At 39.9% G+C, this 23,562-nt stretch overlaps 1 protein-coding gene across 1 annotated transcript in view; it reads right to left on the reverse strand.

Moving 5' to 3' along the window:
• The window catches only part of ERC2 (ELKS/RAB6-interacting/CAST family member 2), a 705,044-nt gene that overhangs the window by 427,036 nt on the left and 254,446 nt on the right, over positions 1-23,562 (reverse strand). Inside the window, exons 5-7 of the mRNA XM_084832475.1 lie at positions 22,371-22,412; positions 17,031-17,186; positions 9,173-9,340 (exon numbers count right to left, since the gene is read on the reverse strand). Of these exons, the coding sequence (XP_084688601.1) occupies positions 9,173-9,340; positions 17,031-17,186; positions 22,371-22,412 (366 nt within the window). The remainder of the gene's footprint in view (positions 1-9,172; positions 9,341-17,030; positions 17,187-22,370; positions 22,413-23,562) is intronic.

The raw sequence follows: 23,562 nt of genomic DNA on the forward strand, positions 1-23,562 counted from the left end.
TTTAGAATGCACAGAGTTTCCTTTTAGACAGCTACTGATTTTTCAGTTCATTTACATTCAAGCAACACACCTGCCAAATTGGGTTTGTGTTGCTTGAAGAGCTGGCTCTATACTAAATAAAAAGAGGTACTGGAAACAAAGCCCTATGAAGAGAGACTGAAAGAACTGGGCATGTTTAGCCTTGAGAAGAGAAGACTAAGGGAGATATGATAGCGCTCTTCAAGTCCTTGAAAGGTTGTCACAGACAGAAAGGCCAGCATCTCTTCTCGATCATCCCAGAGTGCAGGACATGGAATAATGGGCTCAAGTGACAGGAAGCCAGATTCCAGCTGAACATCAGGAAAAACTTCCTGACTGTTAGAGCAATACGACAATGGAACCAGTTACCCAGGGAGGTAGTGGGCTCTCTCACACTGGAGGCGTTCAAGACGAGACTGGACAGCCATCTGTCAGGGATGCTCTGACTTGGATTCCTGCATTGAGCATTGAGGTTGGGCTCGATGGCCTTGTAGGCCCCTTTCAACCCTACTATTCTATGATTCTAGGTCAAGAACTCCTTACAAACTGAAAGTGTGCTTCAATAAACTTCCTGCTTGGCTTGCTTTAACATTAAGTCATATAAGATAATTCCTGATAATGTGTGCACAAATTAAAAATCCAGTCACTGTACATAGTAATACCAGAAATATAGGGCAGTATCCAACAGGGCACAACTGCTAAGATAAATTATGTTGCACTAGAGTAAACTGCTTTAACGCAATGCCAATCACGTTAGCTGGCTCATCAATTTCCCTGGAAAATCCCACATTGTTCCATATTATGGATCAGCACTAACTTTAATGTAGAAATAATAAATGTCTACACATGCATTCTTTAAAAAATATGGATTTGATTTAATTCTCCTTATGTAACAGCAACTCAAAGTCATATTTTAAAAGACAGTATGTGTGGGAAAAGGTTCTACCGAACAAAAAGGGGCTCCCATTACTGTAATATCTTTCCTTTCCCAATGGTCCATAGAGCATAATGATATTTTCAATGTACTGTAGCTGGAGTAGAAGGACTTTGGTTTATTTTTGTATGACCTTAGGGTTTTCCCATCATTAATAAAGAATCAAAACAAACTGTATATACGTTTGCAAAGTTCAGCAATGCCATCATGTGCACCCTCAACATGGGACAAAATGAAATGCAGGCAGCAGAGGCAGCGAACCTCATAATGACTGGCAGTAAATCATTTTCCAGCCTGGACATCATGACAGCCAGTGAAAGAGAGAAGAATATCTTTCTGTTAAAGCTTTTGTTACTTGTCAACAAAAGTCATACACTAACTTTTTAGGTCAATATATAGTTTGAAATGTTATGCCACTGACCTTAGTAAGACAATAGATATTAGAAAGCTGCTAGTGTGGACATAGCTGCTCCACTAAAAGTTTCTTTAACAATTCTTCATCTTTAAATATTTCTGAAATCAGACCTTTAAACATTAACAGAAGTCAACAAATATAAATACGCCCTTAAGATTAGTTATTGGCTGATTTAGTGTCATCAATGTGCATAAGACTTTACAGAGGAACACAATATGAATAAAAAAATGGGTTCCTCCCTCAGGGAGCTTGCAATCTAAAATTCTGGCAATAGAGAGTCAACAGAGGCAAGAGAGAAGCAAGGGTAAGAAGGTATGGACATGAGCAAATGTGATTAGACACACCTCTAGGCTTTGTTTTAGTGGGGAACGTGGAGTAATGCGTTAAACTAAAGGCTTCATAAAAAAGCTAGATATTCAGGAGGGGGTTTTAGGATGTTATCATGTGGATGTTCTGGAAAAAAGTTCAAGGTATAAGGCGCAACAAGCAAGAATGAGCAGGAGACTTTTGGGGAGCCAGAGTAGTAGATCTGGAATATAAAAAGTCAAGTGATAATTGGTTCTTTAAGTCCCCAACACTTAAAGCTGATTCATACGGATCTGATCCTCAACCTCAACTGGCTTCAGTGTACAGTGTCCCCTGTAAGACCATGACTGGGCTCAGTCCTCTTAGGGCCATTTGATTCCCCACCCCCCACCCACACACACACTTTTTGTTTATGAGCTAATATTTTTCTGCATGCTTGCAGAGTACCCCAAGAAGTTTGTAACTTACACTGTCCATGAGTGTCCTACTTTTGCTGCCATACCAAAAGGCACAGGATGGCCATTAAGGGCACAATCCTATCAGGACAGGCGGCCACCTCCAAACTCAGAGGCGGCCACCTATCCAATGCAGGGCAGGAGCAGCAAGGAGGGGATTGTCCTCTCCGCACTTCAGCCACCCTGCACTCACAGCTAGACAGCTGATTTCGGCTCTCTAGCTGCGGGAAGGGGGAACAGGGCTGGTGGTGGATGCCAGATGATGCATAGAAAGCATCGGAATGGCACTTCCGCCCTCCTCACCCCAGCATGCCCCCAGGAACGCCCCGTTTTCTCCACTCTGCACTCCTCTTCTGAGCACAGAGCACGGGGGCATTCTGCACTGCCTACAAGGCAGTACAGGAGGGGGTGGAGGTCAGTTCTCAAAGAACCGACCTCGGAGTGCGGGCTCTGAGGTCAGTTCCCAGGATTGCACCCAATGCTATTCAAACTATTAACAGGAATAATGGTGGTGGTGGTGGTGGTGGTGGTGAGGTGGTGGTGATGATGATGGATGCTGAAACTTGTCTACAAAGGGAAAATGTTTGTAAAAAAAAGTGGGGTCTGAAGGTACGGAAGTACAGACTTTGTTAAACCCATCCTATATGTGTTTCGCATTCTCAGGCATCTTTTGTTCTGTCATCCACTCACTGATGGAATTGGATTTTTGTATGAGAATGTCATTCTTGTTTGCAAATGCACATTTGCGCAAATTCTAGCAAAAAGTCAACGAATGGTCTAAAAGCCTGGGGAATTCACATGACTCCGAAAAAGGCAGTCCGCTGAGGCTGGATTCATAGAAATCTGAACTCATTTGAATCCGTGAGTGGCACAACATTATTTTAGAGCTAACAAACCATGCTCCTCTTTGAGGATGTATTATTATTTACTAATAAAATTTCAGAAAACTACAAAATTAATGTACACCCGTTAATACAGCTATGTAGTTGCTTTATGTTGGAATTCTTGCTTTCTACTCTGTTCTGAAATGAGCACCACTGAATTAAGCCTAAGCGTCGTATTAACCTATTACACATATGGAGGCTCTCATTTCCATCTGATCCCCCAGAAAAAGGTGCCTTTAATGTATTCAGTTCTGCTGCCAAATAGCTCTTGCACATGAACAATTACAGCTAATTTTAACCAAATTGCTTCCTGTATGAAGTGGACATCATTAAGAATCTTTCTCCATTTCCTTTTACAAAGAAGTCTTAAAGATAGAAAAGAAAGCTCTTTGTGATGCTGTCTGATAAAATCATTAGGCTCACGCTACTTAGTTCAAAGCATAGGATGAAAATCACCTAGCCCTCAATGGAACATATAAAGTAAAAGTAGCATGCTGTGCTTCAAAGCGACATCAATTTATTAGGCTATTTAATTATGTAAGTGTGACATAAATTGCTCAAAATGCAGTCTAAGTTTCAGCGCAGAAGACTAAAGACTTTTATACCATCTTTAAGGCACAATCCTATGCATGCTTACACAGAAAAAAAGTCCTTCAACCTACACTCTCAGCATTCCCCATGCTGGCTGGGGAATGCTGGGAATTGTAGGACATTTTTCAGTGTAAACATGCATAGGATTGCGCCCTTAGTTATCAAAACGCCAGTATTATTTTGAATAAATATGATAATCATTTATCATAAATATAATTATATTCACTGTTAATATTGTCATAATATTACAAATTATTCTTATTATAAATTAATGCTGTTTTTTATAGAACATGTAGCTTAAAAGGGCATTCCGTTTAATATAGCTGTAAAATTGGAAGGTGCATACAAATCTCAAATAAGGTGCAATCTACCACATCCAAACCTCTCTTATCATTGAAGACTTTGTAATAGGAATCATGTTTATATACAGCCTTCCTATTAGATATCCTGACTTGAATGAAAAGTTAGACACTTCCTCCTCTTTTCGCTGTTATATTACAAGCCATTAGCTACCTTTTCTGTTCATGGAAGTTGTACCTTACCACCACCAGCAAATCCTTCGCTGAAAGGCAAGCGTCCTTCAGAGTATTCCCAATACATTATTTTGGTAGTCTATAACCAAAACTCCACATAATTTGCTTGTATTTCTTTCTTTTCATACAATATTTGCATTCACCTCCTACTATAGTACTAATACATTTTAAATATCTCATAAACCATTTCAACAGTGGGAGATGTAGGGTAAAACAAAATTAAATAAACAAAAATATTCATCTAACCAAATGCTTTCACACCTTAGTAAGCAATTATCTGAAGTCAAACTTCAGCCAAAGTACAAGTGGGGACAATTGTAAAGTGGGCATCCTTAAAGTTTTGACACCTCTGTGTTTTGGAACGACTTCTCACAGGTGAAACGATCTCTGTCTACTTAATTGAAGCTTACTGAGGTAGCTAATTGAGTCTTCTTTCCCATGAATTTGTGCTTTCTCTTATAAGTCAACACCATGGTTCATCAGATTGCGTAATAAGGTAGGTACTGTAGGTACAAATGTGCCCATTCTAAGTGGATTCAGTTTCATTCCAATATCCTGGTGTCCTAAGAAGTTATCACATGACAGAGGATGAAGGCAGACATTCAAAATGTGGCGGAAGTGATCTTTTTTTCTTTTTTGTGAATTGCTTCAAGATTCCATTTAGTTATGTGAAGTGATATATAAATGAAGGGAGCAATCCTATGTCCCCTAGACAGCTTCTGGAGAACATAGCATTTTTCATTTTCCTGGCTTCGCACTCGAAGACAGGGCTCAGAGCCAAAAAACCATGCTCCCCTCCCCCTCCCCCTCCCAGCCAGCATGGAGTGAACCATGCCAGCTACCTCTCTGCAGTTGGTAAATGGAGCGTGAAGACGGAGGAAAGGAGGCATCCCTGGGGGCAGGGAGAGGAGGAGGCTGGGGCGGCTGGCTTATGCCTTTTCCTACCACCCCAGCCTCTTTCCCTCCTCAAAGCCTCCACTAGGCATGTGAAATCAACTGTCTAGCTCAAATGCAGCATGGGAGGCACAAGGTACCTCCCTCTCTGCATAGGATAGTTGTAAGCCTCCGAGTTCGGGGGCTTACAAGTACCCAGGGCATAACCCATAGGATTGCGCCCTTAATAAACTAATCTAAACTAATAGATATTAGCCACATTCAAGCATAACACTAAGTCATTGTTTGCTTTAACCATGGTTTGTTGAAGAAACTAAGATCCCTCTTGCAGACTATCAAACAAAGTGTTTTCTGTCATCCAAGGACTGGGAAGGTGTCACCACATCACCAGTTTTCTTGACTTTGGATGGCTGCAGAAAAATGGCACATAAATGCTCTCCTCCTCTGAGGTCTTCTGCTGCTCTGAGCAAGTCCCTAAAGCAAAACACAGTCCTAAAGCTTCTGTTTCTTAACTCTTTCCTCCCAACTATCCCAACAAAAGTCTTTCCTGCTGTGGCTACTGTTTCAGTGAAGACACATGGGGATTTTTTCCCACAGTACTAAAACTTTAGGGACAAGCTAGTAGATGAACAGGTGGTAGCAATAGCTTGGGTTTTCAGGATAGACTTCAGGATAGATTGTTGCAGAAAAAAGTTTACCAGAAAGTGAGTGGAAGGCTGTAGAGGTCATAGGGTGAAGCTTTTATATCAAATTGTAGATGCATGTGTTGAACTGCTGGTATAACTTCCTAAGAATAAAGATGGTCGTAACATATATCCTTTGGGTAAAAGTGCCCATGATCCCTTCACATTTCTTTCCACTGCAAGGTTGCTGCAGAGCTAGGCAGCCAGACTGGAGAGCGAAACCTTCTAGCAAGCTGGTGGGCAAGGAAACAAGTCTGTTGAGGGTGAATGAAGAGGGACAGCGAGGCCTGCGAAAGTGCCAGTGAGAGTGTCTGAGCTGTGTGAGCAGTTTGGTTGTCTAGCCATTCTTCCTTTGCATCTCTGTAGCTAGGCAGGCAGCAGAAGAGGAACGACACAATGAACTAGGATTAAGCTAAGAGACCAAATTTGGATGTCAAGCCACAGTTAATATCAGCAGACTTAAAACCATGGCTTCAGATCATAGTTTCCTGCCCCTCCCGTCCCCCACAAAAAAAATCCATAGTTAGTTGGCTTGGACAGGATGGGGTGCACAAACAAGCCAGAGTTAAGCTAAATAAAATATGTTTTAGTAAAGGGATGGTGAACCTCTGGCCTTATCCTGCCTGCAGAGGTTCCCTATCTGGCCCATGGGTCCTTGGGCCCTCCAGGTCCCACCCCCTTGGTTATTGTTAGGCATGGCCTGTGAATGAGATACAGGACTTCACTGAATGTTGGGTCTGATTTGGTTCGGATAAATACTGGGGCAAAATCAGCTTGCATTCCACTGGGTGGCAAACAGAATAAAGGAAAAATGTTTCCAACAGGCCCATCAGCAGAGCAAAAAAGTTCATTGAGCTTTGAATGATGGATGAAAAGACAATGCAACAAACAATCCTACCTCTCACTTTGTCCACAATTTATTGGCCTTCCATGACCTGGTGAGGACCTTCTGCTACATGTGCAGGGATTTAGTGGTGGGCAGAATGTAGGGAAATGGCTTTCTTTCCCCAGTGGCTCCTAAAGCACAAGGATGCTCCCCCTCAGCCAAGCTATGCAGCAGGGGTGCAGCCTTGACAAGAGCCATAGCCTGTGACATGTGTCTAGATCTTCATGGTTCTTGAGTATTAGAGACAGTAAGTACTCAAAGGAATAGCGGCGATGAGGTGTCCGCCATAATATAAACACAGCTTCGAATATCATAAGGTCTTAACAATTTATTAGAACTGTCAGTTGATTAGATAATAGTTTAGTTGATCTGCCCTTTGACTTATTTTATCTGAATTTACATTATACAGGTGCCTTTTTGAGATAATGAAATAAAATTAAGATAGCTTACATTTCAATAAGCAAAATATACCACTCGTCAGGAAAAAAGACCATTGGTAGTATTTTCTTTATAATCCTCTATTACAACAACATACCAGTATCAAAACAGCCTTTTTAAAAGTATACCCTTTTCTGAGTCTCACCAATTCAGTTCAGTTTAATTTATTTGTTTTCGATAATGTCCATAACAAAATGTAACAATAGAATAACAATCAATTAAAATTTGTTCTCACTGATCAAAACTGAACTCACCAGTCAATCAATTAATTAATCTGATTAATCTGCCACTTGAACACCGGTTAACACCACCAGCCCTTTTTTCTATGCACGTTTTGTGCAATATTTTAATAAGAGGCACCCTATTTTAAAGGAAAAATATACACCAAAACAAAATTAAATTTAAAAATTGCATCAAGTTCCTTTGAACTTTTTGTAATTGAGCAAATGAGACAGAGTGGAACAGGAAAGAAGGAACAAAAAGAACAATAATATCTTATCATGCAGGTTCAGCTCCAACAGTTCATCATGAGGCAATCCTGAACTCTCAGTTAAAATGGTGTCAGTTTTTACCACTTTAACTGCAACTGTCATAGATATTAATGGAGAACACAAGATAATATCCAGAACTCTTATTTAGTTGAGCCTAAGGGACACTCATCCTTCCTACATTATTTATTTTTAAAATAAAGGGGAAATCACATCTAAGTAGTTAAACATCTAAGTGATTGAGTTCACCTGCTAATGACAAATATAACAAATTTGAGACTTTTTAAGAGTCAGTAAAGTGGGATGCTTCATCATAATCAAGATCAGAGCAATTGAAAGATGACATACAGCCACAAAAGGATTTAAAGCATGACAGTATAATTATTTCAGGTTTAAAGGTTAGGCTCATTTTTCTTTTGTCAATATCGTGATGGTGCAAATAAACCTGTATTTTGAATTAGGGATGTTTCTGTTGCACCAGTGATAGTAGATTTATAACCTCTAGATTTTATTTAGGGCGCAACCCTAGGGCCACTAGACAGCAGCTAGATGGCGATAGGATTGTTCAGTTTTCAGGAACCGCCTCCGCCCCCACCCCCACTGCCTCGTAGGGTGGAAGAGCAGCGTGCAGCGGGGCAAAGGGAGGTGTTTCTGAGGGTGGGCAGGGATGGCTAGTGCAGAAGTGCTGGTACAGTGCTTCCTATGCATCATCCAGCCTCCCCCCCATGCTCCGAAGTCCCGCAGCTAGACAGCCAAAATCGTCCGTCTAGACATGAATGCAGGATGGCTGCAGCGCGGAGGAGACGATCTCCCCCATGCTCTGCCCGCCAGGCATTGGATAGGCGGTCGCCTCTGAGTTCACAGATGGCCGCCTATCCCAATAAGATTGCTCCCTTAAACATCCTTTATTTGTAAATTGTAAGGGGATGCAGTATAGCGTGTGGTATACAATAGGGCTTTCTTCTCCAACAGTTAAGAAGAGCTAAACAATTGTTAACCTTTTGTCCCATGAATTCTATCAGGTGGGAAGAATTAAGGGCCAAGTGAGAAGTGATGCATGCCTCCCAGCAGAAGTAGTAATAGTTGTTGTTAACCTTAAAAGCTATGGGAGCTCCAAATTTGATTGGAATAAAGGGAGGGAAGGCTTTACCAAATGAAACTTTACGTATCTCCCATGTAATGTATCATTTGGCCCTAGCTTGCAGAAGTCTGTAATGTTCCTCTTAATGCATTTTTTCCTGACAGGCAAGTGTTTATTTTCTTTATACAAATGTGTCCATTCTTCTGAACTGTTTGCCAATTCCAAATGTACAACTAAAACAGCATTATAAAAGAGATAACTGAAAGCAACTGTACTGAATACTAGCAGCAAGGGAGAAATTAAATTATATGCGCGTACACTGATTGTTGGTTTCCAATTCCAACAAAAGCCCACCTGCTATCAAACTCAGTAGATATTTTGCAAGTATTACCAGGCTGGTCCTGGCATCAGCTAATTGCTCAAGCTATCTTACTATTTTATAACAATTTTTAAAAGGTCAAATTTTGTCTTCTGCACAGTCTTGTACCCAATACATCATTTCTAATTCTGACACACTCTATTCACTAAACATTTATACTACATTAGATGCTAATAAAATACCTTACCTCTGTCTGAAGTATGGCAGCTCTCTGTTCTTTGGCAGTAAGCGACTCTTTAAGCACTTCAATGTGTTGCTTGCAATCTGAATTCTGATTGCTAAGGGTTTCAAGCTTAGTTTGTAAGGCAAGAAGTTCTGATTCTTTCTTTGAAAGCTCCTGCTTCAGTTGATCAATCTGCAATTAAAAAAAAAAAACAATTCATTTCAGCAATTTCCATGTCATACTACTTTCTGAGTTCAGAGAAGAGTCATCAAGACAAAAGAGAAACAAACAAGTCAAAGTAAATCTAGTTATGTTCACATATGATTAGCATTTTAAAGAATGGGTACTCTTTATCATTATTGCATAGCTCTATCTCACACTCAAAGTATTCAAAAGGCCAATGCTCCTCCAATACTGCTCCTTCCCAATCAAGGGCAGACTGTACCTCTGTTCATGCATTAAGCACAAGAAGGAGGTGTATGCATCGAATGGAGCAGCAGAGCCATGCCGCTGGCCCAGAGCCCAAGGTTGTGCAGCTTCCCAACCCCACTCTCCAATAGCTACATAGGGACTGGGTTCACACAACATGAGAACACTCAGTGGTTGGGTGTAGGTTGTTGTTGAGCCATGGGTTGTTTGTTGAACTGTGGGTTAGCCTGTTGTCTGAACCCAGGACATTTTCTACAGGGTGGCTTATTAGCCATGCACTGTGGCTTATTTTTCTCGAACAAGCCAGCTTGAGAACCCATGGTTTGTTGTTGGGTTGTTCAGAGTGGTTAACAAGCCACCCTTCAGAAAATATCATGGGTTCAGACAACACACTAACCCACAGTTCAACAAACAACCCGTCATTTAACAACAATCCACACTCAACCACTGAGTGTGGGTTAGCATGTTGTGTGAACAGCCCCATTGGGTGTAGATGTCTGAGCTGGAGAAGCCTGCAAACGTAGAGGTCTAAATGCTTAGACTTCCCCACCTCAGATGTCCATGCTCAACATGCGGATGTCAGGGGCATGATGCCCTTCATGTGGACCCCCTTTATGTTATTAACATGTAAATGAGGGTTGTCATGCCCTTTAAACATTTCACTAGTGCTGCGTGGAAGCTGCTTTTCTGTGAGTCCACCTCATGGTGTTGCTGTAATATTTCACAGCCAGCAACCATGTGGATGGCACCAATCACAACACTGTCACCTCCAATCCTGGCCAGGACCCAAACAGCTGGGCTTTATGTAGGGAGGACACTTAAATATTACGGCGGTGCTGTGGAACTGATAATCCATGGCAAATAAGCTCCTATGATACAGCTTAACATTTAGACAGAATATGTGGCTCAAGCCATCATCCTACAGTTCAGAGTTCATTCAAGAATTCATCTTTCTGGAAATGGTCTGCACATGGTGGGGAGAGGGACATGCCTTGTGATGGCATGCACCTTCTTCAAGAGGTGGAAAGTCTCATGTGACCTGGGCATCTGCATGTATGCATGATTTACCTAATTTCCACAATCTTTCCCCCTCCCAAAAGGGAAAGAAAGAAAATTAAAATTGTATGTATGCCCAGATCATATGTGACTTCATATTCACCAGTAGTTAACACACATGATCCAAAGGCCTGGCCCAGGAGGATGAATACCTAAACTCACCTTCCCATCCCCTGTTCTTTGTAAACTGGACTGAGTAGTGGTGATTCAGGTCAAATGGACCATTTTCCACACATGAAATTGTATGGGTTCAAACAGACACCCCACAACATTCAGAACAACTGAATTCCCACTGCTGTAAGATAGACAAAGGTGTAATAGGATTTAATTTTGTTTATGACAATAAAGAACTGTCATCTAAAAACTGGCATTTATTAGGAGGAAATTCAGTTGTCAAAAATCCATATATCAATTGGCATTATCAAAATGGCCCCATGTTTTTCTCAGTAACATAAGTACTAAAACAAATATTTAACTGGGGGACACAAGTTGTGTTTGTGTGTGACTATAAGATGCTGAACCACCTTTACCAATAATCATAGAATAGTATAGTAGGGTTGGAAGGGGCCTACTACAAGGCCATAATGTGATCCCATTTATCCCACAGCTACAGTTTGAGAGAAGAGGAGAAAAGAGGATGTAGAACTAGAGTGTGGATTTTGATCACAACTTTATAATGCTTAATGCATGTGCTCCAAATTAGTAAAGTACAGTATTTATAAGCTGTAATAGTAGAGAGTCCCATGTTACAGGAAAATATTTCTTACAAGTCCCACACTGTTTTATTTCAGTTCACCACATGAAATGAATTCTTTTAGAATCAAATCCAAAAGGCATTATGCGATTATCTCAGTGTGATAGAGCACATGAAGGTCCCAGGTTCAATCCCCGGCTTCTCCAGGTAGGGCTAGGAAAGAATCCTGCCTGAAACCCTGGAGAGCCGCTGCCAGTCAGTGTCAACAATACTGCGCTAGATGGACCCAGGGTCTGACTCAGTATAAGGCAGCTTCCTGTGTTCCTGTGCACATGTGGGATATTTACAGTAGAAAGCAAGCTCATTTTTCTTCGTAAGATTTGTTATCTTGATAGAACAATTTTCTAGTGACCTTTTAATAATAATTAGCATTAATTATATGTGAAACACTCAAAATTAGCTAATACTTTATGGATATTTCTTTAAAAAGTAGCCCCAGTACATAGGTTTACAGTCTAAAGGGGAGACGAAGAGCAAAGGAGGAAGGAATGGCAAGTTATGAATAATCTGAATGCACAAAAATGTGAAGGTGGAGTTCAGAAAAAAATTAAAGGATAAAACTGAAACATAGTATTCAACTTACTCAGAAGCACACCATTTAAAAAAGGGATTTGTAAAAATGGCAAATATCTCCCATGCATTGATCACAAAACTGCCAGCCCATTATAAGTAAGCTCAGATATAGAGCCAAAACTGAAATAAAAACAATAAGGTGAGAGTAATTCCACACAATACAAATGGAGGCAAAGTTGAAGCCAATATGTACTTGAGCATGTGTTTTATATGAGTCCCATATGGCCATCCCACAACCTAATCTTTACCAAAAGATCTTCCGAATTTTATCCTCGACCTCAATATAACCAGCCCCTGATAAACAGTCATGGAACATAGTGTCAGTTTCATTGCAGATATGCTATGCCTATCTGTTCATTAGCAAATAGCTCCAGCTAGCTAATTTGCAAACTGGAAGAAAGGTTTGCTGTACACATATAAAAAAGAAAGTATCTGAAGCAAGTTAGAATAACCAGGTCTTTTTTGGTGAATTATTTAATGCTTGAAACAAAACAAAAGGCTAAGGCTCTTTTTATGAAACAAAGTATCTCATAATTTCTTAGAGGGCCAAAAGGCAGGGTTTTGGTGTGCAAAAAGTTTCATAAAACCCCTTTTGCTTACTGTAACGTATGCCTGTTGTATTAATGTTTGTGTTCGCATTGTTAAATGTAACCCAAATAAGATAGGGTTAATAGTATGCCAGAGAGTGAGTGAAAGGTGGGAGGGGCCTGAGTGTGTGTGAGGATTCTGAGGATAAATAAAGGATTGATAAATAAAGGATTAATCATAAAGGATGAGCTGTCAGTTAGTCAGATAGGACCTTCGGGATCGTGGAAGCAACATCTAGTTAGCGGGGTTTGTGTATAGGATTTTAGAAGGGGTAGGGAAGTTAGGACCAAGTATTAATGAATAATAATAACTTATAACTTTTCATGTTTTAAATAATTTTTTATTTGTTTTTTAAAATCCTAATTCCCACATGTTATTTGATTTTATGCTACCTTTATTATATCCATTTCTTGGTTACTTCTCCTGTAGTGGGTTGAGAGAACCAATTGAGCATATTGAGTTTCTCTGGAACCCAGAGAAGGTAAAAGGGCTGAAGCTTGTGGGGCAGTGGGTACAGCTGTCCCAAAGTGAAAGCAGGCGTTCCTGAGCGGTTTGTTTCTCAGTTTCAGAGTGGAGGCTGGGGAAAAGGTGGAACCTCGGGTAGGAACATCACACTTACTTTTTCCATTTATTGCCTGTTTGTTCATTGCATATTTGCAATGAAGAAATATTGTTCATATTTTCCTCAATCTACAGTTTCAGCACCATTGTTTAAGCAAAAAAAATGGGCATATTTTTCCTGGCAACCCTACCAATCAGGGATCACACAGCATAATGATGTCATCATGCAGCCAGCAGAGTGAGGGCAGAAAGTATTGCCCTCACTCTGAAGAGACCTGCTGGCAAATAGAATTTGGCTGCAGGAAGCCATAAGAATGGCAATGCTTTCTGTCCTCATTTTGAATGGGCAAACATTTCTACCCTTTTTCGCAAGGCCACAAAACAATCACCAAAATGAAGGCTGCATTTCACAGGGGCAAAGTTTGTTCGAAAACACAAACTGTGTTTTGACTCAGTCCCATAATTTGTAAAGAGTAGATTTATAGCACATATATTTTTGACCAGGAACAGATTTAAGGAAAAACTTATACATAAATGAACACTGTACATGATCCTTTATTACATAATCTAATAGTTACATGTAACACACAAATAATAAAAATCCTAATAGGCCTAGTATTATAAAATATATCACAACATAAGCCATATGTGTTTCAAAACAAAAGTCTTCATCACCAATGATAAATTATTAATAAGGCCTAATAATGTATCATTGGTAAGTTATGTGAAAGCTAATTTTGTGGACTGGGAATTGAGGGTGTTATCTAGTGTTAGTCCTACTTACAGTAGACCTATTACAATGAATGGGATTTAAGTTAGACTAATATTGGATACAACCCTGAGACAGTAAGTGTGTATGATTCAAATCAGTATGGAAAATTGTCAGTCTATTTAGAATGATAGTTTACAACAGATAATTGAAAAGAATTGTTTTGTCTTCTTTTTTTAAAGTTTGGTGTATAAGAGACAAACTCTATTGGTGAGTATTTATGTTTTTAAAAAATATATTGTTAATTTTTTATTTTGGATGTGCTAACTTTTAATTGCTCTTATTTTTTTTTACAGAGTTGTTATGTTGTGATGTTATATTAGGCCACTGATGAAGACTTTTTGTCAACATGTATTTGGTCTTGTAACATATTTTATAGTAGTAGGCCTATTAGGATTTTTATTATTTGTGTGTCATTATATGTAACTATTAGCTTATGTGATAAAGGATCCTGATATTGTGTACGTATTTGTTTTTTCCCTACGTCTGTTCCTGGCTTAATAGGTTTTTTGACTGAGGAATATTTTGTGCCTTTTATTCTTTGTACGCATATTTTTGAAGCTAGTTTGTATATTGATATATAGGATATCTTGGCTTTGATCCAACTTTGGTGAAGAGGGCTCTGCTTATTAAACAAGGCTTTCTAGCCTCCCCCTTCTCATTGTAGCCTACTGTACTGCGAAGTTGCTCCTGAGTATAGAGGGACCCTCTTGAATGTTGCATAGGAGGCTGCAGCTGGAAAGGGAAGTTGGCAAAAATCAATGGGGTTATATGTGTACTAGCGGAAAGGTCTTACACTCACACAACAATGCCAATGGATCCAGGCTCTTGTCTGAAAAATATAAGCAATTCTTTAAATTGTTTTGCATGGCTACATGAAATGTTTGGATTACTACACTAGAAAGATAAGGGCAGACTTAACAATAATGAAGCCACGAGGAGGAGGATCGTTCTTGTATCATGACTGGAAATATTAAAACAATTATCAATATGTTGCATGGAATCATTTGCATTCAATTGTGATAGCCTGGATGGTCCCACTGAACTGATCTCATATTCAGGGTTTACACAGGAGACTTTATTTGCCATTGTTAAATTTGGTAAGGGAGTTGTGTTTCACAGTCAAGTGATTATAAGAATTCACTTATACCACTTCAGAAACTGAAGGAATCAGGTAAGCAATAAAACTCTGTTCAAGAATTGGTAGGGTATTCCCAATGGCTGGAATACTAAGTGCTTACATACATACCATGGTAAACGGCCATCTATATTCACCCTCTGGCATGGAAGTACAACAGAGTAGATTGCACTCAGCCTGTGATGTAGGTGTGAGGACTTGATCCGGGCCCCAACACCAGCACAGCAGCTGTGTCTGTAACAGTGATATTGGTTATCCTCCCTTAAGAAGTAGGGGGAGGGGGACTAGGCTTTTCTACTTTGTACAGCCCCATATAGGTATTTTAAGTACTGCACAAACGTGCACCAGTCAGATGCAACTGTATGACCAGGAAATGAAGGCTAAGGAGAACTTTTGGCGGCAGAAGCATACACCACTGCTGGCACTTAAGATGGTTGTGCTGGGGCACAACACATCAGTGTAGGGCTGAGCACCATCTTTTCTAGTTCTTAGAATTCTGATTATCCATTTATCTCCAGCATTATGACATTTCTATAAAGGTCTAAAACATTTTGGGATGCCTAGACCGTTATGTACCATCAGAGCCGAAGACTGTCACACGAGAGGGAGCTCTTCCCCATCTCCGCCTTCCATTTTCCAACCTTTTGTCATTTAAGCTATAAAAGGCTATATGGTTATGGAGCTAGGAAGAAACTGTTTAATATTAATGGCCTCAATTTTTATAGAGAAAAAGCAGAAGATCTTGATGAAGGGGGCGAGGGGAAGCAATGTGTCCACAATAGTCTGCCTTTAGCAGACATATGTTCCTTCATTTAAATTAGAAAGGTCTTTAAATACTTTTTCAATTCAAAGAGCATTATAACACCTAGAGTTGATGGCCATGAAAGGAGCCTTGTTCTACTGTTTGCCATCAGTCAGGACTTATATTTATCAAAGTTCCGTATCAGTGATCTCAGGTTCGACAGATAGGGTATAACAAGATCTCCTTGCTGACAGCCATATAAATATTTTTTCCACCTTGAAAGGTCCTCTGATGAATGGCAGAAGTAGTATCTTTTGCTGCAAATCTCAATTGTCAGAGGAAGGACAGGCCTGCTGACAGAGGTTATACAGACTTTCATCAGAATGTGGCATGATTATCAAAGGACTGATCAGATGGCTGTGACAAAACAACCATATGCAACCGTCTTCTTCTCATTCATCTGCACTTTAACAGCTGAAGAATCTATTGCATCCCTTCCTTTCAAAGTCATTATAACTTCCTTTTTATGTTAATGAAATTCCAATCCATTCATATATGACCCCAAACTGATATGGTTCATTGTGAGAAGTGTTATTCTAAAGAGAAAGCAAACCAAACCAAGCATATTTTTGTTTCGCCCATTATTTAAAGTAGCGATTGTGGGTGTCTAATATAGGAGGGGTAACTCAAGGGATTTATGCCTGAAGTACATGTGTCATCTTCACATTCCAGTAGATTCTAAACCTGTGTAGTGCCTAAAAGCTGCATGTACAGCTACACGTTTTTACACATTGCTAACAGCATACGAGTCTCTGTTGTGCACGTGGAAAGCCTACCCCACGAAGGAACTCTGAACTGACTTCAATCCCACAGGTGCATTTGCTGTAATTACTTAGCAAGAATTGATACCAGAGAATTGATAACAAGGATGCTATTGCCATGATTTTTATTCAAGGGGACAAAAGTACTTCCTCATTCTGTGGCAACTTAATATGGTTTCCCCCCAGGGAATGCTATCAAACTACATCACGTTTTTCACACTAGTTTGACATGGCTCTAACAAAGGCCATCTGTGTACGTAGAATATAACATGGAAAGCTCTCTCACTGAAGTAAATTACCAATGAAAGCAGTATACCTACGTAATATTATTTTACTTTTCAGGAAAGTTTTCTTTAATACTAGCCTCTTCAAATTAATGGTCAAGACAGTAAAATCACCTCCCTCCAAAATCAGAACTTGCAATGGCTCTCATTTTATGACATGAGTATACCTTATTTTTCATGAACTTTGAGTGACTCTTGTAAACTTCTATTTGTTTGATTTCTTCTTCTCGGTCTTCTGTGTTCAGAACTCCATTCGTCTTCAACATCTGTATTTCATCTTCAAGGTCTCTGATATTGCGCTCCAGTGAAGCTATTTTTGTGTCCTAATTTTTTAAAAGAAGTGTTGGTATGCAATTATTATAAAAATTGTTTATATAAAAGGCACACATAGAAACTGAAATACAAGAGCAACAAAGCAAAAGAACAATGTTGGCACAAGAAATTGGAGCTGTTTCTGGTCTAATTGCCCTGGAATAAGCCCACAGATAGTTGTACAAGAAAAGATGTCAAGACACACTGTAGTAAAAACCTTGCCTCGACTCTAAAGCCAGTAAACCACACAGAGATAAACTACAGAAATTATTGTCAAGGCTGAATATAAGTATATATTTATCTACCCAGACATTCAGATCATCGTCAGAGGCCCTCCTCCAGGAGACCCTGCCAAATGAGGTACAGCAGGGAGCTACAAGAGAGAGGGTCTTTTCAGTGGTGACACCCCATTTGTGGAATCTCAGAGAGGCTCATCTGGCACCTATGTTATGGTCTTTCCAGTCCCAGGTGAACACCCTTTCTATTCCCCCAAGCATCTGAAGAACTGCTTTTAGTTATTTTAGTACTCTATTCTGCTGCTGGTTTTAATTTGTTTTTATAATGTTGTCATGTTTTTATTCTTTGCTGGTGGTTTTATCTTGATTTTATTCTATGTTGTTTTTATTTTTTGTTTTTAATGTTTGTACTGTATCTTTTTCATGTATTGTACCCTGGTTATTGGGCAATTAAAAAGTACAGTAAATAAATAAATAAATCTTGGGATACTAAGTGTAGCATCTACAACTCTTGTGAGATGCCTATTTTGCCAGCCTGGTGATCCATGGGAAATAAAGCCACATTCCCTGGTATGAAAAGCAACAGTCTCTTTAAATACTAGACTTTTAACTTTGCTGTTTTAAATCTGTATTTTAAATCCCTGTATTGCTGCTAGGTTTTCTTCTGGTTTTCTTCTGGTTGTATGGTTATACTGTGGTTTTAATGTTTTATATATTTTATATTGTTTTATTGTGTGCTCTTTGGTTTTAATTTCTGTGAACCGCCCAGAGAGCTTCAGCCATTGGGCGGTATAGAAATGCAATTAAATAAATACATACATACTACAACATTCTAACTAAAGCTAATTTAAGCATTCAGAAAAATAGCTCTGGGATACATCCAAGCCAAATGGAAGCCTCCACTATGCTGCACTTGTTTCATTGGTCCCTAACGTGGAGAACTATCCCAGTGCCTCAAGGCTCACCTAATAAATTCACTGAGATGCTGAAAAGTTCCTGCCACTCAGACTATGGAGTCATTTTTTTCTGTACAATACAGAGAAACAGTTACCATGTTTTCAGGTAGATTACAATTTAGAATGCTGGTACTCAACATGAGGGACAGGAAATGTTTAAAGGTAGGGCAGGATAATGTGATGATGGTGTAACAAACTCTATGTGCACATTTGGCTGCATTTGTGAGCCCCCATCTCTATGCACGGGGCGCACCTAGGCCCACAAAATATGATCTGCCATAGCCACCTTTCTCTCCAAGTCTAAGGGCTGAATCACTCATCATTATTCATCACTCAGTGCTAGCAACATCAAGTGATGACTTCAATGTAGCTATGTCCAGAACTTTCAGATCACCAGATCTTTCCAATGGATGTAGTTGACAAATTCAGCTGCGAGTGGCCAAGATACATGAAATCAAGTACTTAACATGAATCTGTCATTCAGCTCATAGTCCTTTAACTTGTCCTGGGGGCTTTTGCTCCAAAGCAGGTATCCCTCTTACCACTCTGTGTTTAACAAAGGATTGAAACATTTGTTTCACATATTTCAGTCTATAAATTTAACTTGATCAAGTCAGCAAGCATTTCCCAAACACTTTGTATTTGTATTAGCCATAGCTGTTACTTTAGGCCTGCATTTTATGGTATGGGTACTGGTTTACAATCTTTAATTGTTCCACTGGCACATATTTCAGTGCATTGCTAGCAGAACATTGCAAAGAAGAGGATTAATCTATAGTAAGTCACTTCTGCTTTTTATTTAATTGAGTATGTATTGATCTTCACACATTGCATAGTTAAATTATGGAATTCACTTCCTCAAGATGTAGTGATAATGGCCACCAATTTGGATGGCTTTAAAAGGGGATTGGACAAAATCCTGGAGGAGAAGGCTATCAATGGCTATTAGTCCTGATGGCTATATGCTACCTTCGGTATCAGAGGCAGTATGCCTATGTACACCAGTTGCTGGGGAACATGGGTGGGAGGGTTCTGTTGCACTCATGTCATGCTTCTGAGTTTCCCACAGGCAGCTAGTTGACCACTGCGTGAACACAATACTAGACTGATGGACCCTTGGTCAGATCTAGCACGGGTCTTCTTATGTTCCTGTAGATGTCTTCTCAGCCTTTATCCCAGGTCTTTGTAGCCAGCTACTGAACCTGGGACTCCTGGTATGCTAAGCCTGTGCTATTCCACTCTGCAACAGCTCCACATAGAAACTCTTTAGAACTGGGCGGGCCTTGTGCCTTGGAGTCCTTCTGCCTTATTTTATGTTTGTTTTTAGGAAGCGATCTTGAAAGTTTTTTTAATTAAAAGGTGAAAAAACCCTTTAAAGATTTAGAGTTCTTCCAGATTTTAAACAATTCTTCCTCCCCCCAGTAGCCCCCCAGGCAACTTTGTTCAGAAGGGCCTCTGACCCTCTGCAGAGGCTTTTTGGGAGGTGCACCGTGCAGGTAGCTGCAGAGGATAGGTCAGGATGAGAAACTTTCCTTCTGTGAACTTCCTCAAGTTAAATTACCTTAGGATCCCAACTATACCAAAATACCTTGCAAAGTGGGAAGTCCTTGCATACGTTTGAGCAACACAAATTGTGACTTTATGTTCATATGTTCTAACGGAGGGGTTCCACAGCCCTGCTATATAATAATAGAGAACTCAATTCTGAGAGTATGGATCCTTAGTTAACCAAAATGGCACCATCCATGTGCAAGTCAGAGATATTAGCAGGCATTTGGAAACCCAAAGGTTTGCGGGAGTACAAAAAATATTTTTTGGGGGGGGGGAAACCCACTAAGGGGGGCGGGGACCCAAACAGCTCAATGAGGGCATACTCAGTGGTTGGGCAGAAAACTGAAAAAGCAGAGGCAGGGGAGGAAGGATGAAATGGAGGATCTTGGAAGAGGGCATGGCTGGCTGGATGGTTAGCTGACACCCTGAACAAGAGCACTCCACACTGCAACATTCTGCTGCAGGCCCCACTTATCTATACTACACTGTAAACTCAAAACGAAAGAGCACCTGGAAAGTAAAGCTAAATGTGTCTGACATCCTCATTGATAACACCCTTGCTGATAACATCCTCATTGATAACCAACATGTACAGGGAGTTCAAACATCTACTACAAAACTAGTGAGGTGTAAAAAGCAAACCTCTAGACAGAAGGCCTGAAGAGTTCAGTCTGTGTGGTTAAAAGAAGCTGATGCAACAGCTGACATGAAAGGTGCTTACTCGAAATAAGATCACTTCCAACACTGGGTGTAACTAACTTCTCGAATAATTAAACAAAGGGAGTGATAAAATCACAGCATTGGCATCTTTACATCTTATGTCTTTGGGAAATATGTGCATTGTCAAGTTGTGCATTTCAGTATCCTCCATAACCGGGATGCATAATTATGTTCTATGAATGATGTATCAAGCATTATAATAAAACTACTGGTAAGGCAATGCCTTCCACTTTCCTTCCTGATGCTCCATCCCAGCAGGAAGTAAAGACAAAATGGTGAAGAAACCCATACCTCCAAAACAAAAGACACAAGACACCCTGCCACCAGTATTAAAGGAATACGTATACTGCTGGAGCACAATTACACATATCTGCCATAGGGTCTTCCAGCTTGAAGCCATAGCTAGGGATGCATGGGAATTTTGTTTCAGCTTGTTTTTCAACAGAGTTTACTAAGTTCACACCTCCTGGAATCAAACAAGGAACCAAACATGATCATGACATTCATATCTTTCTGAGTTTGCGATGCGATTCGCAGAATAACAAGAAAAAGCATTTGCAACATGGGTACATTTGAAAAATGCACATTGAAATACCTGTACTTTTGAAAAATGTGCATGAACATGCTTTAATCACTGGAAGAAAATGCATATATTTTAAAAATGTGCATCGATCTGTATGTTTGGGGAAATGTGCCTGAAAACATGCACAAATTTTCATGTGAAAAGCAAAAAACAAAGCTCTCAATTTGATATGGTCACAAATAGGAACAAGCTTTGAGATGGAATTGACAGAAACTCCACAAGCTCAAATTTTGGTGATTTGCACATCCGTAGCCATAGCATGGAGCCAACATACAACCATCCCATGGAAATGCATGGTGAAAAAATGCTCTAAATTGCCTGGTATTCTTTATTATTACCCCTTTCCCCCAGCGTTTATATCCCACCTTTCTAAGAAATATTCAGCAAAGCTAAAGATTCATCTCATAAGCAGTAAATTAAAAGAACACTGACTCTATTTTCATGAAATGTCAGTGAACAAATGATAATACTATAATATATGTTACTTAGAATTATCTGAAAATTCTTTCCGTGGGTAATTTGGTGGGTAATTATGAATTTGTGAGTAGATTACTCACAAACCGACTTAATGAGCATGAAGCAGAGCATGTAATAAAAATTTAAGAAGCAATCTTGAGGCATTAACTGAAATCGAAAAAGAGCAAAAAGAACAACTTGTAAAGAGTGAATGGTTTAAAAACTCTGGCCTATCTGCCAGCTTTTACAGCCATGTGTGTGTGTGTGTGTGTGTGTGTGTGCGTGCGTGTGTAAAAAGCAGTCTAAGAATCTTTAAGAAGCAACTGGGCTTTACTATAGAACCTTGCTGCATAGTAGGTCTCTGCCTCCTCCTAAGCTCCCAGACTTTGAAAGATGATTTAAAATGTTTAGAGGAAACAGACTAAACAGAGTAAGCTTAAGAAGAGGAAATGCCCTGTCAAAAGTGATATCCTATTATAAGATAGCAAAGCATAAGGAGTAGTTCACAAAAAGAGAAATCAAAGAATCTCATGCGAAGTGTATTGTGACTCTGTTCGTGTATGTGTTCATACTAGAGTCATAGAAAGATCTACGTTTAGCTTCAAAACTAGAGTAAAGGCAGGCTGATGCAGCGTAAACATTATGCACTACACACTACACACTCAGCTTTTCAGCAACAATGCTGTAACATACCTGAAATATCACAGCTGGATCAATACATAGAGATGGTTCTCTCTGCAAGAAGCAAGGTAAGCCACAAAAAATTTAATTCACTTAAGAACTGTTGATACACCGACTTCCTCTCTTGTACACTAGACAGAGTTTTCACTATGTATATCACTATTTTTCCATATTTTGCACACCTAATATAAATCCGCCTCTTGAAATAAGTGGACTGAAATGGGTTCTTGCAAATCTTTGTTATTATCACTGGTCTTGCTCAGAATAAGTTCTGAGTCTGGATGGGGAAGAAATTTGTTTGGTTTGCATGTTATGAGTATTATCAGGGACTTACTAAGGTCTTTTATTGTAAGGAGAACCTGATCCAGATTAACTAGGATGCCACAGTAGGGCAATCCCCCCTCCTAAATCTGGAAGAATAGTTAAAGCTTTCTAGCTTTAAAAAATTATCTTTCTCTAGTTTTAAAGAAGAAAAGTCCTGGATGCTGTCTATGGGTGAAGTATCTGATCCTCAGGACTGCAGCCAAAGCTCACAATTCAATGAGATGCTTTGTGTATGTGCAAGGGCTCGTGCTCTTATACCAGATTTTCTCTGAGATCAGCCTCTTTAGAGGCTATTTCTGATGCTTCACTGAGATCTGAGTGCCAGTTGGTAGGGAACATGACCAGAAGGATGGTAGTGCACTCATATTCTTGTCGTGGGCTTCCCATAGACATCTGGTTGGCCACAGTGGGAACCGAACACCGGATTAGATCGGCCTTTGGCCTTATTCAGCACAGCTCTACTTATGTTGTTGAAGTCAATTATCTGGAGGTGAGGGGAGCTGCATCCAGAAAGGGGTTCTGAAACTGTGTTGCAAATATCCCTTTGGATTGGGAACACAGTGAGTAACATTTTGTTCTGTCTTAAGTATTCGTTATTTACTGAACACTAAAAAATATACAAATAATATCCCATGTGGAGGGAGCCCATACCCCTCGAGGATCTGGGCCTCTGAGGAAGAGAGAAGGAGACCTGGATCTCTGAAAGATTGTTGCTTTTTCACTGAGCGAACTGGGCCAAGCCATCTAATCTAGGAGTGAGGCAAAATGATAAGCCAGAGAAGAAAATTGAGATCAATTCCCAAACAGCAGTCCAGACAAGTAAGGAAGATCTAGAGAAGGGAAACAGTATGTAGACTGGGGCACTAAGGAAGGGCTTGCA

Source organism: Heloderma suspectum, chromosome 2 (assembly GCF_057233095.1).
Source record: "Heloderma suspectum isolate Gila_16-S chromosome 2, 16-S_ref, whole genome shotgun sequence".
In the NCBI taxonomy this organism is placed as follows: domain Eukaryota; kingdom Metazoa; phylum Chordata; class Lepidosauria; order Squamata; family Helodermatidae; genus Heloderma; species Heloderma suspectum.